Source organism: Lactuca serriola, chromosome 1 (assembly GCF_051521515.1).
Source record: "Lactuca serriola cultivar US96UC23 chromosome 1, Lser_US96UC23_V15, whole genome shotgun sequence".
Lineage (NCBI taxonomy): Eukaryota > Viridiplantae > Streptophyta > Magnoliopsida > Asterales > Asteraceae > Lactuca > Lactuca serriola.
In genome coordinates this window covers 128,254,037-128,273,084 of record NC_136408.1, presented here as the reverse complement: position 1 = coordinate 128,273,084, position 19,048 = coordinate 128,254,037, and the positions used below count along the sequence as shown (strand labels likewise).

Genomic DNA, 19,048 nt, shown 5'->3' with positions numbered 1-19,048 from the left:
CGATTGAAGATCCCAGTCATCAGCCAGCTTCCCACAGACAATGACTCCCAACATTCTTAACTTGTCAATGTGCGACTTCATCTTTAAGATGTGTGCACACACTGGCTTTCCGTTTTCGTGTTTACTTGCCAAATGGGCTTGCGTGAGCTTGATGTTTTCAAGCGTTCGAACTTGTGGGTCAGGGAGAACAATAAGAGGAGGTGGAGGAAGTGAAGAATAATCTCTTGTTCCTTGATCGAATCGCGGAATATCATCTTCATGTGGAATGCTTGTTCCAAGGGATTTGGGAAGACCATAGTTAGAATCAGACATCTACAAGACGGGAGAAAATTCAAGTCAGTTGATTAAGTCCTTAATAAAACATCCAAATAAGATATTAAGGCTAAGATTCAACACAATGTTCTACAATTTGGAAGAAGGATGCCGTAATCCAAATTGCAGAACATTTGAAGGTAGGTAAATGGCGATTTACCAATTTCCACCATGAAAAACGAAAAGGAAATTAAAGTTTTAAATGAATTGAAACTCCTAGATCTTTTGAGATTCCTTGAAATTTTCAAAGGCATGTTTAAATCTCGACTGTGCCCCTCATTTGTGACTGGGATGCCCAGGATCACAAACAAGGTGTGGATAACCATGCAAATTAGCTCGGTACTCTCGATGTTGCGAATTACCTAATCAATGTGTCGGTTAACCACACACGCTCCATTGATCTATGATAAACATCAAGCTACCCATTTCCATCCTTCATTGGTCCTATATTAATGTGCCAATTAGCCACACAGGCTCCACTAATCGACCAATAAGGGTGCAATGTGCAATTTCATGGTTTAGCACCAATTCCACATTTTTCCTAAAGTAACTAAGATTTGGGAATTTATAAAAGTGTTTAGTTACTTCGTTTTTCATTATAATTATAATGGAAGGTTGTGTCATATCCTACCCGTTCGGATAATGACCCTCCACTAGTCAAGAGTGCGGTGGGTAAGAGTGGACACCCATTCAATCGCCATTTTATAGGCACTTTCCTTCAACACCCCTTATACACCAGCTTCATGAATGATGCATACTAACAGTAAAACTGACTATTTACTTATACATATATATATATATATAATATATTAGACTTTTAATTTTATATAGTATAAGGGTGTATTTTAAACTTTTAAAATACTAGGGTTTTCTAATTTTATTAAATTTTTCACAAATTAAAACCATTTAATTTAAAATCTTAAATTTTAAAAAACCTTTTATTCAATAATTATTCAAAAAGTAAATGATTAATTAAATTATTAAATCAAATAAGGATTACAAATTTAGATTAAACATATTAACTTAATTTAATCCTTTATCCATGGGTTTCGAAATTTAGGTAGGGATATCTTTAATTATCCAATTAAACAATTTACAAGATAATTACCAAAAATAACAACCTACTAACTTATTCATTAGATTTCGAAATCTTTTACTTGGAGTGCAAGGCAAGGCTTTCAACCTTGACAAAAAATCAAAAAAACCTATTGTTAGGAAACCCTAAATTTCGACTCCAAGGTGGCCAAAGGAAAGGGTTTGAAAACCCTTAGGGATTTTCGAAAAACAGGGTTCTTAAACCCTAATTTGCGAAAATTTAAAGGCCTTAGGGTTTAATAGCCATAAACCCTAATTTTGTCAAGTTCAATCAATTGTACCAAATCTAATTGAAAACAAAAACCATACGCTCTGATACCCTCTGATGGGTTGTATACAAAACAAACAATCCTATGTCTGCATGCAACCCTAATTCGAGGATCTATGTTTTCACTATTAGACAAACAAGTATTGAACACAAAAACTAGAAACCTAGGAGACACATGTAATTTTCGGAATTAACATATAATTAGGGTTAGGATACATACATTTATCGTTATATTGTAATAACAATCAAATCCTTGAAGATCTTGAACTTTGGTAGCAAGCGCCACAAGTGTCGCGCCTCTAATGGCTCACAAACAAACCTAGCAACCAAGGATTACTATGGAGAGAGAAGGGAAGTGGAAAATTCGGCCCTAGCCTCTATTGGAGTGCCCTTCAATGAAATCCAATCCTATAGGGGTTTATATAGGTGATAAGGAAGGTTTAGGATAAGGCAGGTGTATCTTAGATAACCCTAATCCCTCAATTTCCTCCCTAAGGCTTCCAAGGCACCCTTAGAGACCAAGAAAACCCTAGGACACTCTAGATTTCATTCCATCCCTCTAAGGGAGGTTGTAGAATGCTCAATGCTCAACTTTTGAACATTGTCACCTTTAGTCCCTACTATTTCAATTAATTCCTTTAATCCCAAAATGAACTCCAAATTAATTTCTGGTTAAATATTAATTAAACAATATGATTTCTAATTAATATATTATATCCATCATACATTAATAAATTAATTTATTAACGAATTAAAAAATTAATAAATCATTCTTCTTTCTCCAACAATAATCCTATTCAATTGCTAGGTTTGAAGGCAACCCAAAAGGACATTGCTACTATCAATTCATGTACATACCAATTATAGTTATGGGCTTAGACACCTAATCCAACACAAGTATGCATCGGGTCCACTCAGCCATCAGGCCAGGATACCCAGGGTTTGCTGGCCTACTACCTCAACGAAACCACTCTACGATAGCCTTTGTGCCTTCGGCTTTCAGTCGGCCCGCACCGGGTATCTTGGCCTACAACACAAAGCAGGGCCACCTCAACCTACTACTACCATATGTCGACATATAAACAATTAGGATCTATTAGGCGCATAATATTATAGGCAAACAACAATCATACAACTCACTACCGCCTACTAGTCCTCACACCGCACACTATACTGCTACCAGCTATCCTCCATGGAATGCATAACCATAAGTAAACAGAGGTGAGATACCCCCCCCCCCCCAACAAATCATAATACTCTAGAGCCACAACCAAACAAGGAATTAGGAAGAAAGTCTAGATCAAGAGTTCTCAGGCTATCCTACATGACCACATACAGTCCCTAGGGCTCTTCACTAGATAATAACCATCAAGTACAGATAAACATACAGATCCAATAATGCACTATAGCATAACAACATCCTATATACCAAGATACCGATCTAACATATCACTACAATATAGCAACATCCAATATAACATGATACCAATATAACAGATCACTACAACATAGCAACATCCAATATAACCCGATACCGATCTAAAATATTACTACAACATAGCAACATCCTAAATGCCAGGATACAGATCTAACAGATCGCTACAACATATCAACATCCTCAATACCAGGATACAAATCTAATAGATCACTACAGCATAGCAACATCCTAAATATCAACAATCCAAGGAATGCATAACCATGCATACTCAAAGGTGAGATAGACACCCGAACAGGTGATCCTACTCTAGAACCACCACAAAACAAGGAACAGTTAAAAGAGCCTAGATCTAGAGTCCTCGGTATATCCTACATGACTATATATAGTCCCTAAGGCATCCCTATACTAATACATAACCAAGACTAGTGGGTAGGTAACCACCATAGTAATGAAGAACTCTACCAGATTCAAATCACTTCCAATTACCTATAGGAATATACTTGAGTCAACAACTCATCACATGTCATAGTCACTTCCAACAGTGACTACCTCACATGAAGTGACGATTATGGTTCCACATAAAATGATGATTAGGGTTAAGTAAGGACACTTAACCCATTAAGGACTTAACCACCTAATAGTACGACTGATTAAGGTTTGACCTAGTCATTCCTGTGTATAATAATAATCTAAGCAATAGCCCAAATACTCGACCCGATCATTGTGTCCAAAATAGGGCTTCCCGTTTCTAGGGTTTTCCCACATAAAATCATAACTAGGGTTAGTGTTCCATACTTAACCCCTTATGGAATTAATTCATTAAGTCCAATACTACATTAAGTTAATCACAGGGCATTATCAAGTACAACTTAAAGTCCAATTAACAGTTCGACGTGGGTCTCAACAAAACTCCAAGACTAGGGTTTTCTTGACATTAGGGTTTTCTAAACCCTAGTTAGGGTTTCCAAGCCAAACACATGTCACTCGGTCTAAGGTTAGATGCTTAGGTTATTTAGTGTTTACTAAGTCGGACACCACCCACTGCCACGTCGGGTAGTAGTGGTCAGCGGCGGTCCATAGCTGCAGCCACCCACTCGTGGCGGTGGTGGCAGTTTCGAGTTAGAATTCGACTAATCAACTCACACTACAACAACCACATAGAAAGCACACATATACACAATATTGCATGCACACAACCACCTTACACAGTGGTTGGTTGTGGCAGGATTTGGTAGCAAGGTTGCAGTTACCATGGATGGCTGCCATGGTGGTTTCTTTGTTTTCCGGGTAACCAAGACGCACACACACGCCTCACAACTTGTAGCAGCAACACACACACCCACACTTACAAAACACGAATACATCCACCCTCATGGTGACATGAGGCAGTCAGGGAATGATAGCAAAATGGAGATATGGAGGGATAAGGTGGTAGCTGCAAAAAAATTAGGGTTAGGGTTTAGGGTCGTATAAGAGACAAGAGGAAACGCAGGGGTGTCGGTTTTTAGTCCCACCTACACTTTTCAAAATTATGTCCATTTTATTCACTTTTAGCCCCTGGCATCAAAACATTTTCAGAATAAGTCCAATATTTACTAAACAACCCCCATCTTCCATAATTCTATTCATAACTAGTCTGAAAGTTACTCTTTAATCCCCGATTTCGAGAATTTATAACATTTAACCTTTGAGGCTAACACTCTTTTAAATTATTACAGATTTAAGGCTAAAATAAAAATATAAAAACACATCTCAGTGTTTTAGGGTTTATTATTTATTTATTTATTTATAAACGGAATCTTACACCATTTCTTCAAATGAATCTCAAGAATACAAACAATCGTCCGTTTGAACTCCAATTGAACAAAACAACTTTTACCACTTCATGAGAAATGGTTTGAATCTCCATGTCTTGAACCTCAAGAACATCACGAACATGATGAACATCTTTATGAACTTCAAGAACATCAGGGTAAAATGCAAACATATTAACACCATATTTTCACTCATCAAGACGAATTCCTTTAATGTTTTTTTTTTATTTCCTCTTCCTTCTTCTTTCATGATAAGTTGCAACCAAACGATTAAGCAAAAATTTACGATTATTATGATCAAGAGCATAACCAACCATCTTTCCACATTCATCTCTTTCACTACAAGAAATGAGTGAATTTTCTTTAGGAACCCCGGTTGTAAAGAAATTTAGAAGTCCTTCAAAACCATATGGATATGGATCATCTCCATGAAATACAAACCATTTTTCACAAAATTCTTGTTCCATTTCAAATCCAAAAACGAAAAGATCACAGAATTTGAATATTTCTAGAAAGAGAAAGTGAATTCGAGAGAACTTCTAGAGAGAGAAAGTGACTTTGAATGAAAGTCTAGAAAGAGAAAGTGAAAATCACATGAATTCTAGAAAGAGAAAGTGAAAATCACATGAATTCTAGAAAGAGAAAGTAAAAATCACATGAACTCTAGAGAGGGAAAATTGAATTTGAATCAAGATCCAATAAATAATTTGATTTCTAGAAACAAAAACTCTCTCAAAGAACGAAGACTTACAACATGAAGTTTGAATAATGATTCACCAAATCAAAAATGTCATCATGGGTCAATTTCTTCAAATAGTTGTGAAACCTTCAAGAATCCTCTCTAATACCACATGTAGTGACCCGATTATGATGATTAATGCGGAAATATAATGATCAAGTGAATCTAAAATAGTATTCAAGAACACACAATGTAAATAATGTCGGTTTTAGCTCTCATACTTCTAGCAAGTAATTGCAAAGAGGAATATGCAATCTTTCTCTCACTAGACTAATATCTCATATGAGTTCCTACATAAATGGGATCTACTCACTTCTTATTTATAGGAAAAGCTCAACGCATTACATAATTTAAGAGGGTAAGCATACATTAACAAAAGCAGGTGGAAGAAATCGATGGTTTAGATGGAGAGACAAAGAAGATGAAGATGTTGAGTAGAAAATGGATGAAGAAGGTAGAACATGCAATTTAGTGAGTCTGAGTTGGTGAGTGGATAAGCGGAGAGAAAAACGTAAATTCAAAGATGATGTGTTTTTGAGGAGGAGATGACTTGCTAAAACGAAGGAATTCAAATCGAGTGAAACCTAATCGGATAGAGAGTAGAGAAGGAGCAGACGCAAAATCAAGGAGTTTGTAATGGGAAATGATCTAGATGAACATATAAGCTTTTTTGAAGAAGTGACGTCACCAATCCTAATCTAATTGGCTTATCAAGTCAGTGAAGCGATGTGAGGTGTAAATGTTGACCAGCCATTGACCACATTGACCACAAGGATAAGAAGTAGCAACTTCAACAAGCTATTAGACCAAAAATGCCAAAGCAAAACTATTATTGTTCATGAGCTCAATGAGATTTCATTATATATATATATATATATATATATATATATATATATATATATATATATATATATATATATATATATATATATAATGATTCTAGATCACCTATATTTGAGAAGGGTATTATAGTAAATATGGTTGGTAAAAGGGTTTTGGTTACCTGTGGATAGGTACTCCGAGATTTCTTTATATATAGTCGTTGACCACTATTTTATGGTTATGGCCACTAATTGTTTTTCATTTGTAATTCAAAGACCACTATTGAGTGGTTATATGCATTTAAGTAGTTTTGAATAACAAAAGAGTAGTCGATGACCACTTTTTTTGGTCACCTAACCTTAACCTCCAACATAGTGACTACTATTTTTGTCACTAAGCTTCTAACATAGTTACCATTATTTTGTCACTAAATAGTTGATATGATATAAAAGAAAATTATTTTAATTTTTTCACGATTTTGTGACCGATTTAGTGACCACCACAAAGAATTGGTCATTAAATTTTGTAGGATTACAAAAATTCAGTGACAAATTAATATTTGGTGACTAGATGATGTTGTTAGTGACCAAATTTTAGGATGTCATTAAAAATTAGTCAACAATAAGGACTTTTCTTTTAGTGAGTTTTTTTTTAAAATGAAGGTATTTCTAATTTTTTAGACTTCTAATATTTAAAAACATCATTGTATTAAAAAAAGTTGAGTAAATTACACGAATGGTCCCTATGGTTTAGGGTAATTTGCGCGTTTAGTCCCTAACTTATTTTTTAACTCGGAAGGTCCCTACTATTTGTTTTTGTTACACGCTTGGTCCTTCTCTTACCTAAAAAAACTATTTTGCCCTTGATTTTTTAAAATTTTTAAATAAACACACCCCAACCCCAACCCCCCTCACCGAACCTTACTTATCCCATAATTTTTTCCTATTTAAATAATATTCTTTTTAGGTAAGAGAGGGACCAATCGCATAACAAAAACAAACAGTAAGGACCAAGCGCGTAACAAAAACAAACAGTAGGGACCAAGCGTGCAACAAAAACAAACAGTAGGGACTTTCCGAGTTAAAAAAATAAGTTAGGGACGAAGCGCGCAAATTACCTCAAACCATAGGGACCATTTGTGTAATTTACTCAAAAAACTTGTATGAAAATTGTGTAAAGTGTAAAAAAAAGTTTTTGAAAAAAGTTATAAAACAAGTTTAACAACATTTTAAATGAAAGTATTTATAAACGTTTTGAGTATGTAATATTTAAAAACATTATTTTTAAAAGTTTATTTGGAAGTTGTATTAAAACATTTTAAAAAAATGTAAACCAAGTTTAGAATCTTGTATTAAAAAAATATAAAACATGTTTTTTTGTAAAAAGTAATAAAAGATTATAAAAAAGTTGTAAGATTTTTTATAAAAAAGTTCATAAAAAGTTTAAAAATAGTCTTTAAAAAGATTGGAAAAGAAGTCTAAACAAAGTTGTAAAATGGTAACAGTAAAAAAAAAATAAAAAATAAAATAAAAAATAAAAATTATTAGCAAATTTATAACATAAAAATGTTTGGACTATAGTCATAAAAAAATTCAAAGCTTTGAGGATTCCTAATAAAATTTAAAACCTAAGCTAAAAATGTAAAATTGAGATGTGAGCTGTGATAGTAGGTAGAAAAACAAAAAGTCAAAAACACATTTCCCTACATTTTCATAATAATTTTTAGATTTGTTAGCAAGCAGATGGATAATCACAGGGTTCTGCAACGTCCTCCAAAGTCCAAATCACTGTCTGCTCACTTTGACTTTATATGCGGGACAAGGTGAAGACTTTTTCAATTGACTTTTTCTCCAAAAAAAAAATATATTTAATCACTTTAGTATTAACCCTACTATAAAATTTGCATTGGCTTTTTCAATTGACTTCTTCTCCTAATATGTTTACTTGAAAGAATAAAAGGAAAAGCAACACCCCTGATTCCTGAAACCATTTGATCTGTAGATTTCAGTCATCATGTTTTTCAGCTTTGTCACTGTTGGTTCATCCTCTATATATCATCGCTGCTTCAGGTCTCCTTTTCTTACTGTTAGTTTCAGATATTGTTCGACAATTTCATCTTATTAATCATAAATATCATTATAATCACAGTGGGAAATTCTTCAACCTTCTAAAATTGCTTCCTCAATTCCTTTATATTTTCTAACTTATAAACACGATTTTTTACATTGAATTCTTTTAAAGGTGCAAACTGCAAGCAATCCCTGTGATTGTATTAGCAACTCTCTGATTACATTGTTAGTTTCATAAACATATCATATGAATTTTAGTTGAAATCCTTTAGATATGATACTACATCTAGTGATAGAGAAATTTACATTTAAAAAGGCTGTTGTTGCTAATTTTTGGGATCTGTATGTCAAGAAACTTTCATGGGAGGCAATAGTGGATCTTTTAGTTGTATCCAGAATGGTATTTGGTGTTGATTTGTTTGTGGGTTTATTAAATCAAAATAGGGACGTTGTAGTTTAAATAAATTAGTTGGTTCAAAATAAGAGCAGTCTCTCTCTCCTTGATTCCCATATGTCCCTTGCACACAAAACTAGCTTAGCACTAATTAAGCTATCAATGTCCTTTACACACAAAAATTAATTCGGGGGTGAAAACAAACATATAAACATTATGCAATATATAGCTCCAATATCAACTCCAAACTTAAAACTTGGGGATAAATATTTGCATATTAACACGATCAGAGTTCATATAATGAGATTTAAAGATTTTCTAGGTGTATTGGTTCACATGGAAAACTTTGGCGATGCATATGTATTGTATTTTAATTACCTAAAAATTTTATTTTTCAGAATTCAAAGGTATTAATATTATTATTATTACTACTACTAAAATTATTGAAGCTTAAATTCTTTGATGAAGTTAAGTTGCATATTGTAAATACTGATAATTTGGATTTTTTTGTAGAGGCAGTATGTACTGCATCCTGACATTGAAGCACAAGTGAGGAAAGCATATAAAACCAACTTTACATTATTGATAACATGTGGAGCAGTTTCAAAGCTTACTTAGACATACCCTTAAGTTCAAATAAATACTCAAAATCGTGAGTCATCAACACATAACTCATAATGGTTCTGCTATCTGAACTTCCAGAAGGATCTTCCTCTTCTTCGTCAACTCATGGCCATAGCTCACTAACTCATGTTCATAATTCATCAACTCAGGATCATAGATATGATGTATTTTTAAGTTTTAGAGGTGTTGACACTCGCCTTAGTTTTACTAATTATCTTTATGAGGCCCTTATAGATGCCAATATCACTACCTTCTTAGATGATGAAGAGATTGAAACAGGGGAAGATTTGAAACCAGAATTGGAGAGTGCAATTAAGGCATCTCGGGCTTCTATTATTGTGTTGTCTAAAAATTACGCTTCTTCAACATGGTGCCTTGATGAATTACTATTGATCCTTGAGCAGCGTATGAAATCCAACCATATTGTCATCCCAATATTTTATCATGTGGAGCCCACCCATATCAGGAAGCAACAAAGTAGCTTTGGGGATGCAATGTCTAAGCACAAACAGAAAATGGATGAAGAGACAGATGAAAATAAAAGAAGTCAATGGGCTCAAAAGATAGACCGATGGAATAAAGCACTTATCGAAGTTGCTAATTTAAAAGGGAATGACGTAAATGGCAGGTAACCACATATTCAGCCATATGAAAAATGTCAATATCATCTTCACCCTATGCATTTCGCTAAGTTTTTTAATATCATCGAATAGACGTATATTTCATATAGTAGGATAACTAAGATGCACAAAGTTGAATCCATGTTATCTGATCTGATAATTCAATTTATATAGATATATTAACCATTCTAATAGTTTTTACACATTTTTCATGCATTTATTTATTTTAAACAGCTCCTAATCTAATCCTAAACTACACCAGTGTCTCAAGCGAGACTTGCAACATCAACCCCTTGGAGGAGGAATACCTTTTCCAACTCTTGATACCGCTAGGAGATAAGCCCTTTGGTTTCTGCATATAGTATTTAAAACAAGAAGACACAACAATAAGAAAGGAAGAGATCATGCCACATCATATACATAACGGTTTTAGGTTAACTAGCTGCATGATTTGGTCCTAATTTAAAATGTTGTTGTGTATTATATATAACATTGTTGCATACACCGGGAAAAAGACGAAATGTTGTTGCATAAATAACTAATTAACCCTTTTATTAAAAACCAAATTTTCAATGTGTTCCTATACATCTACTATTAATACTTATGTTGTAAATAGTATAGGATAACCTGTAAATAGTAAAGGATAACCTCCTAGCTTTTTTTTTCTAACTTACCACATTGATAGTTAAGTTTGATAGACTTGTAGAAACGTAGTGAAGTTAGAAGCCCTATTAGTGAAAACTTGTATTACATTTGTAGTTTTGGTCTTATTATACATAAATATATATGACCTTACACATTAGATACGTATATGGTTAGAATGAAAAGACTATATGGTTTGATGCAAAGAACTTAATTAGAAGTTTAAAACTAATAGTTGTTGTGAAAGAATTAGATTTGTGGAATATTATTTTCTCATTGATAAAGAGATTAAACCCTCATTTATAAATCATCTAGTACCTAGAACAGGAAATATAAATAAAGTAACCTAAAAACAAATAAACCATATTCTACATATTTCTAACACTAACACTTGTGATATAATTTTGATTTGGATCTTTGTATAAATTAGATCTCCAGATATGATTTGTTAGCTTTGTGGATTGTGTTTTGTAATTTTTATTAAATCAAGTTTCAGGTTTGAGATGGAGTTTATTGAAGAAATTGTGAAGGAAATCTACCGTAGATTACGTGTAACCTTAGGTACTATTCGACCACTACTTATTGGGATGAATGATTCCATTAACTTTGTAACTTCATGGTTGAAAGATGGATCCTCACATACAGTAGACATACTCACTATTTCGGGTATAGGCGGAATCGGGAAGACATCTTTAGCCGAACATGTCTATGGGCTATGTTGGCATGAATTCCACACAAGCAGCTGTATTGAAGATATTGGTAGGAGATGTGCTGGAAAGTATAATGGGATCCTTGATGTACAAAAGCAACTGTGTGCTGACATTTCAAAAACATGTCCAATTCAAGTATTTAATGTTTCAAAATACACATCAATGATAGAGAATGCAGTAGCTCGAAAAAGGGTGTTTCTTGTTCTTGATGATATCAATAGTATTGATCAGTTGGATGCATTACTTGGAAGAAAAGGTTTTCATTCTGGAAGCAAAGTTATAATAACAACAAAGGACAGATGGATGACACAAAGTTGTGCACTATTCAAAACAAACAGTAAAGCCAAGCATGTAGAACACTTCCTTGAAGGCTTATCTAGGATTGAATCACAACAACTTTTGTGTTCCCATGCATTCATGTGTAACCATCCCAAGGCTGGTTATGAAGAGGTGTCGGATAAGCTTGTGAAGTATTGTCAAGGACATCCATTGGCTCTTGAAGTTTTGGGCAAGTCTTTACATAATCGGGATGTGGCATATTGGGAAGGGTGCATGGAAGGGCTAAAGAAAGAAATTAGTTCCCCTGTAAATAATATCTTGAGAATGAGCTTCGACTCTTTGCCAACCAAAAACGATAAGGACTTGTTAAAGCATATTGCTTGTTTTTTTGTTGGAATAGATAGAGATGTTACCGAAACAATATTAGAGGCATGTGATATAAACACAAGATCCGGAATCAGGAATCTCATTGACAGATGTCTTCTTAGTATTGGATGGAATAATGAATTGAAGATGCATCAGTTGGTTCAAGAGATGGTAAGATTTGAAGTACGTCTTGAATCACCCGACAAGCCATGGAAGCGAAGTCGATTATGGTGTCATAAGGAGTCATTCAGAGTGTTAAAACAAAAAAAGGTAAGAGGACATGTATGCTTCGGTAGTGTGCAAGTCCAAAAAAATTGTATTGCCTAATTTGTTTGTCTGCATTTTGTTTTTTCTTAGGGCAAGGGAAATCTTCTAGGCCTTTCCCTCGACATGCGCATGGTTGAGAAAGAGAAGTTAGGAGGATCATTTGAGCTGAAGACAAGTGCCTTCACTAACATGGATAATCTTATGATGCTACAACTCAACTATGTGCACATGCATGGGTCTTATGAGAACTTTCCAGGAGAAAAATGGTTATGTATGCATGGGTTTCATTCAAAGTCTATACCTTTCGACTTACCTATAGAGAATCTTGTTGTTCTTGATATGTCATATAGCAATATTGAATCATTTGTTGGTGGTTATAGTAATCCACGACAACTTGAGAAGAGGCAAATGGTAAACCTAACTTCATTTATTGTTCATCCATGTGAGCTGATAAAATTCAATAATATACTAACTTATTTACATTTTTGTAGTTATGCTTGAAAGAGAAAAGGTTGTCTGGTTCACTGAAGATTCTTAATTTTAGTTTCTGCAAACAACTTCATAGTGTTGGCGACTTTGACCAACTCCCTGCGCTTGAGAGGTTAATACTTAGAAATTGCATTGGTTTGGGTGATGTTTGTGAATCAATTGGGCATTGTGTTGAACTTATCCTCATTGATCTCAGCTACTGCACGAAGCTTGAACAACTTCCAAGAAATATAGGAATGTTAGAGAAGGTTAAAACAATGTTGCTAGATGGTTGTAATCTTGGTGAATCTCGAATCAAGAATATGGATATGGATTCACTGGAAATACGCACAGTTAACAACATTGGCATAAACAAAGCCTTCATGGGTTCTATACCCCTTGAGTTAAAGTCCTTTACAATGTCTTTACCGGGGTCTTTAGTAAGGTTGTCACTTGCAAATAATAATTTGTCACATGAATCCTTTCCCATGGACTTTAGTCGCCTATCCATGTTAAAGCATTTATCTTTAGATCGTAATCCTATCAATTCCATGCCCAGTTGTGTGAGAAACCTTCCTAGGCTTGAGGTACTTACCATGAATGATTGTAAAAAATTGAAGTCAGTCGAGTATCCTCCACGTACACTAAAGGAATTGTTGCTTAATCGTTATGATTTGTATTCTATTCTAGAAAAAGTTGTATTTGATCCAGAAATGTCCTCACTCCGGTTATCAATAGAATGGTTATCTTCTTCATTTGGGTCGTATGAAATTGAAGGTATGGTAAAAATCCAAGCAATGGTGAGTGTTGAGGCAAAGCTATTACGTAGCTTGGGCTGGAGTAGTTTAGACTTCCTCAATGAAAGGCGTGTGGGAACTAATTCTTCAGAATCTGAAATCCAGGTTTTGTCTAGTTACCTTAACTGTATGTGTTTATGTGAATACGTATAATATAATTATTATGCTAGTTTGTATTTGGCAGATGATGATTTATGAATTTGGAATATTCAGCACAATTTATGAGGCGGAGGAGATGCCAAGTTGGTTTAGGCATAGAAGTGAGGGGCCCTCCATATCATTCACCATCCCATCATCATCTCCAAACAACCTCCTTACAGGACTCAACTTCTGCTTTGTGCACACAAGACGAGTTTTCGGTAAGAGGTCTGTATATGCATTTGGTCAGTTCCCCGATACGCCAATGATGACAATTAGTAATATAACAAAGAACCGCACGTGGATATATCACCATAAAAGGGACATATACGTTACAGGTGAAAAGTGTTTTGTGATGTTAAGTCATTGGATGTTTGGGATGAATGAGATGGAGGTTGGTGACCACATTACAATCACTGTTACAACGCAACGTTATCAACTTAAAAAGCATTGGTTTGAACTTATAAAGGAGTGTGGGGTGAGTCTTGTGTATGAAGATGGAGAGAAGAAGGATGAAGAAGAAGATGTGTTGGGTTATTACAAGTCATGGAATCACAGAATTGGTGGAGATCTCTCTCCTTTTCAAACAACAACAGGACAATACATCCTATGCAACCTCAGATTTATTGATTATGGCATTCACTTGCCTGCCTATCATCGTAAATTCGTTCCATATGGCCCCAGCTGGAAAGGTAGATGTCATTTATTAAAATGTTTTATTGTCACGTCTTATGTGTAATGATCTGACCCATGACCCAACTTCTTTAGAAAGATAGATAGTGACCCATTTATTATTAGTAGATAAATAAATGTTTCATATAACCCAAATCCACCACACCATTTATCATTCATTTTATTGACCTCTGCTATAAGAGTTTGTTTTTATACAATATTAAAAATAAAATTTCTACCTCTAAGTTTCAAATGAATCTCCCCAAGTAGTGATTCGTCTGAATGGGTTGATGTTAAATCGTTAAGTCTTGATATGTTTGACCACATTAATATCTCGAAACCCAATACTAACTACTTTGTCCAAGTAGATGTTTGTGAATAAATTTAAACATATTACTTTGTATGTATATTCAGAACAAGAGAAAGAGTGGTTTAGAGCTTTATCCCCGAGGAAGCCGGACATACTTGGTTATGGTCGTGCATTTGAGGTATACTTTTTGGCACCCAAACCATTCTCTCATCACATGAATAAGGGCATGCACATCCAAGTATGCTATAAATCATATCTTTGATTGGTTTAGGATGTAACAAAATAAAAGGAGTTATAACCATGCAATAGATGCTTGCATTAAAAAGACAACGTCAAAACATAGTTGGGGCTGATATGATGGGGGCATGAAATTTGTCTGATTTTCTCTAAGTATTTAATATTTTCTTGTTGTTGAGAATTTTAATCATACAATTCAGCTATCTCTTCCATCAAACTCTCATAAAATGCCTGTATTGTACTTCTTTACTGCAGTCTTAGTCTTTGCCTTAAGGGCCTCCTCCTCATTTTGAACTTCCAACAATTCATTAACCGACATTTCATTTTCCTCCGCTTTTTGAATTTAAATTGATTTCTCTACATGTTTAGAAGCAACATTTGCAAGATGCATTTTGAGTTCATGAATGGAAATAATAATAGAATTGGAAAAATCAAATACTTTCTCATTTGTCTCGGCTTCATGATATTTCTAGAAACTATAAGATCCATGCCTTCTGAATTTGAATTGATTTTACCACTTTTATTTTATTATTATTATTATTATTATTATTATTATTTTTTGCATTGCAATCATTGGAAAAATGGTACTTTTCTCTACCATATATGTGAAACTTAAAAATACTTGTCTTTTAAGGAATGTTATTAATAGAGGCCTTCTTAGGATATAACCGATCAACAGGTTACGAATGCCTAAATTGCTCCAAGTTTCTATCTTTGTCCATACACTTTGTGAGATTTAATATTTTTCTTAAATTTCCTTTATATGTAGGACAAGGAGGAATATTCAAGGTCTCTTTCTTGAAATGAAAATGCTTGAGAAAGAGAGGCTACAATACATGGTTGTCTGAATTCAAAATAGCTACATACAGTAAGATGGGTAACCCCGATTGTGTGTTTATTTAAATTTTCCAGAATAATTAAAATGGTTTATTAGTTGTCACCACTAGTTACGATTTATCTTTGATTGCCAAAAGCAGGGGGAATATCATATGCAGCAAATCTTTCTAGAAAGGTGCAAGATGGGGAATCAGCATAATGAGAGAATCTCCTATAGTAGAAGGGCATTCTGGGCATTTTAGGTATAATTTCTGTTAGACGGTTAGCCTATAAGTACTAGGAATAATTAGGGATAAGTATCTTGTTTGTTTTAGAGGATTATTCCTTTTGGAGAGTGGCTTCTCGAATGTCCCAAACTATCCATTGTTCTGAATTATTGCAATTGTTTTACAAGTTGGTTCATAACAAAATGTTGACTATGGTATTAAACATGATAATCTACCAGCCAATAGCTTGCTACTTGATTATTAATTTTGTTACGTGGGACAGTCTAGTTACTAATGGAGACGCTTTATAGTGTTATTTAGTGACAAGGATGATAAGGGCTAACAAGTCTTTTGCACAAAAAGGTAGAATTCATTTTGTAATTTAGTCAAGAAAGAATTACTTGTAGAAGTAAAGGGAAATACCAAAAGTGGTTTTATACCATTGACCTACTTCATGACTTCTATAAATCCACATAAATTGGGAGCCTTTTTTTTTCCATCTGAACTCCTTTCTACACCAAGACACCCAATTTAAAAAAAATAGCGGTGTTATTCATTATATGTGTATTATAGGCTTTATAGCATCCTGCTTCTATTTCTTTCTATTACACCACTTTACTTTCATTTTTATCTAGTTAAGCCATTATACTTTGAAATCTAACCGGTAATAGCATTGTACTTTCAAATTCTTTTAGTAGGACACAATATTTTGAAAAATCAATCTAATTATAGAAGTCAAAATTGCTTTGCACGTTCCTAATTCTTTAATATAGGCCTAATTAATAAAGTCAATAACATGAATCATTTAAGATAGAAATAAGACCAACAACATACAAATTTGGGAGAAGTCGAGCTCTGTCGACTATCAAACTGTGATCGAGATTGATGATAGAGCAAGTGAAATTGAAGTTGTCGATGATTGAATACGTTTGACATACCTCTAATTTATCAGCCATGTCCATAACCTGGTCCAGATTTGACAAGCGAAATTAGTTCTTATTTCAGCCTTTTTGTCTGTCGTAAGCACCAGATTTTACTCCAAAATCTTTACTATTCCCGAGTAAGCATCGGAAAGCTCGTCCGGTGGTGACGACGGCGGCGGTGGAGACAGCGGCCGAGCGGCGAGGGTGGGGTGTAGTTGCCCCCTTGGTTTACCGTCCTTGTCAAAATCTCAATCACGCTTAATACATTTGTTCATTGAGCAGTAGGAAATCATTCTCCTATTGTTCATGAACAGTAGAAAATCGCCCCAAGCTCTTTCTCAACTCCCCCAGATCGTGAAATGTGAGAAAAATAGGGAGAGTTGGGGCTTAAGTTCATATCTTTGCTTATTTGACATTAATGGTCCCTTAACTTATCTATTTCCCCATTTGGCCCTAAAACATCTCCAACTCTTTACTAGCTTTTCCATATTTAGTAAATCAACCTTAGATAGCTTATTCCTTAATAAAGTTAGTCCAAAATGGGGTCAAGTATGTTAAATAAAAGTCAATTCTGGCTTTTTATCACTGGAATCAAGTAAACTCTTAGAGCATTAGGTATAGGCTCGTTGAGGTGATGTTATAACACCTTATAACACCAATGGGGAAATGGTGTTCATGGTGTTATGACCATGTTATAAGGAGGTTAAGAGGAGAAAAATAGAGAAAGAAGAAACGTCCAGCCAATCAATATTCCCGTTTCAATGTGTCATAACGCCAACAAAATATGCCATAACACCAAGGGGAAGAGGGAAATGGTGTTCGTGATGTTATGACCATGTTATGAGATGTCACATCAGTAAAAATACCACTTCTCGTTGCCCATACCATACCCTCTTAAACTTTAAAATTTTGATTCAACATCCATTTATGATTATCTAACTTTACGAGATTTTTATAAGGTTTTTTAAGTATATTTATTTATTTTATTTTATATTTAGTTTATTTCATTTTTAAGTTTGCCTAAGTGTTCAAATTTCTAGTGTCATTTTGTAATTACCTACTCCTTAGGATTATTTAATCCTCGAAATCGCAACGAAAGACTAAAGGTAATAACTTAATCGAATATAAAAATAAATTTTGGATGATAATACATGCTAAACTTTAGGTTTCATCTAAATGCTCAATGTTTACCATTAGAAAACTTGTCATTTTCAAATTGATAACATTTCTTGATACATTTTAATTTAAAAATGTACATAATATAACATATGTGGCCTCATGGACTACCACACGTATCATTTAAAGTTTTACCATAGCTTTAGGATGTTCATTCTTCTTGCTTTCACTACTCACATCATTGTTTTTCTTTGGACCCTTTTGGTACTATATGATTAAATTTTTGACAATGGAAGCATGTTAATCCTCTACCAACTGCATTTCTGAATATCATTTCTTTCAATACTTATGGAAAAATGATGTCTTCAATCTTTTCATTTGTGAATGGCTACCATTATCTAGTCTTTCAATTCCCCTTTTCATATTGCATGATAGCTCCTACCTCCCAAAATTTATGATTCTTATGTGTATTGGCTTCATTTCATTATATTTCTCTTTGTTGCATTGGTGATACTTCTCAACTTGTCTTGTTTTTTGCATTACCATGGCTTCACCAATAGCCACATGATAATTCTATTACAATCGTTTAATATATTGGTTAACATTTGTGTCATCAACCTACACCAACTTCTTTCCAAACTCCTCAAATTAAGAAACTTTTTATAGAGTAATGTTGTTATCATTTATCTTTCTTTGGTCTATGGAATTCCCTTTAAAGTTGACGAATTTCCTCTAACTCGGAATTGTTCTTTGAGTTTCTCCCAAAAATCATCCCCAAGACAATTTGCTTATGACACATGCTCCAACTGATTGTGTGAGTAATCCACCATTGAAACATGCACCTTTAGTGTAACATTTTCAAGCTTTAAGTCCATTACCAACTCT

General features: G+C 34.2%; 1 protein-coding gene across 3 annotated transcripts; it reads left to right on the top strand.

Moving 5' to 3' along the window:
* Positions 1–8,438: 8,438 nt before the first annotated feature.
* LOC145098525 (disease resistance protein RML1A-like) lies at positions 8,439–16,311 on the top strand. Of its 3 annotated transcripts, none has more exons than XM_079036158.1 (9): positions 8,439–8,557; positions 9,465–10,203; positions 11,334–12,462; positions 12,550–12,870; positions 12,951–13,829; positions 13,909–14,554; positions 14,949–15,022; positions 15,851–15,949; positions 16,059–16,311. In XM_079036158.1, exons 2-8 carry the CDS (start codon positions 9,629–9,631, stop codon positions 15,881–15,883), a joined length of 3,657 nt encoding a protein of 1,218 aa, XP_078892284.1. In that variant the 5' UTR covers positions 8,439–8,557; positions 9,465–9,628; the 3' UTR covers positions 15,884–15,949; positions 16,059–16,311. The 3 variants fall into 3 exon arrangements, with proteins under 3 accessions (XP_078892284.1, XP_078892286.1, XP_078892290.1); XM_079036160.1 differs by having other exon boundaries at positions 16,056–16,311; XM_079036164.1 differs by having other exon boundaries at positions 15,851–15,958.
* The last annotated feature ends 2,737 nt before the right edge of the window (positions 16,312–19,048 follow it).

Excerpts from the sequence above, each read along its gene's own strand:
- LOC145098525 (XM_079036158.1), top strand. The coding sequence starts at position 9,629 with ATGGTTCTGCTATCTGAACTTCCAGAAGGATCTTCCTCTTCTTCGTCA. Across the intron at positions 12,463-12,549 it reads GAGTGTTAAAACAAAAAAAG|GGCAAGGGAAATCTTCTAGG; the intron begins GTAAGAGGACAT and ends GTTTTTTCTTAG. Across the intron at positions 12,871-12,950 it reads AACTTGAGAAGAGGCAAATG|TTATGCTTGAAAGAGAAAAG; the intron begins GTAAACCTAACT and ends ACATTTTTGTAG.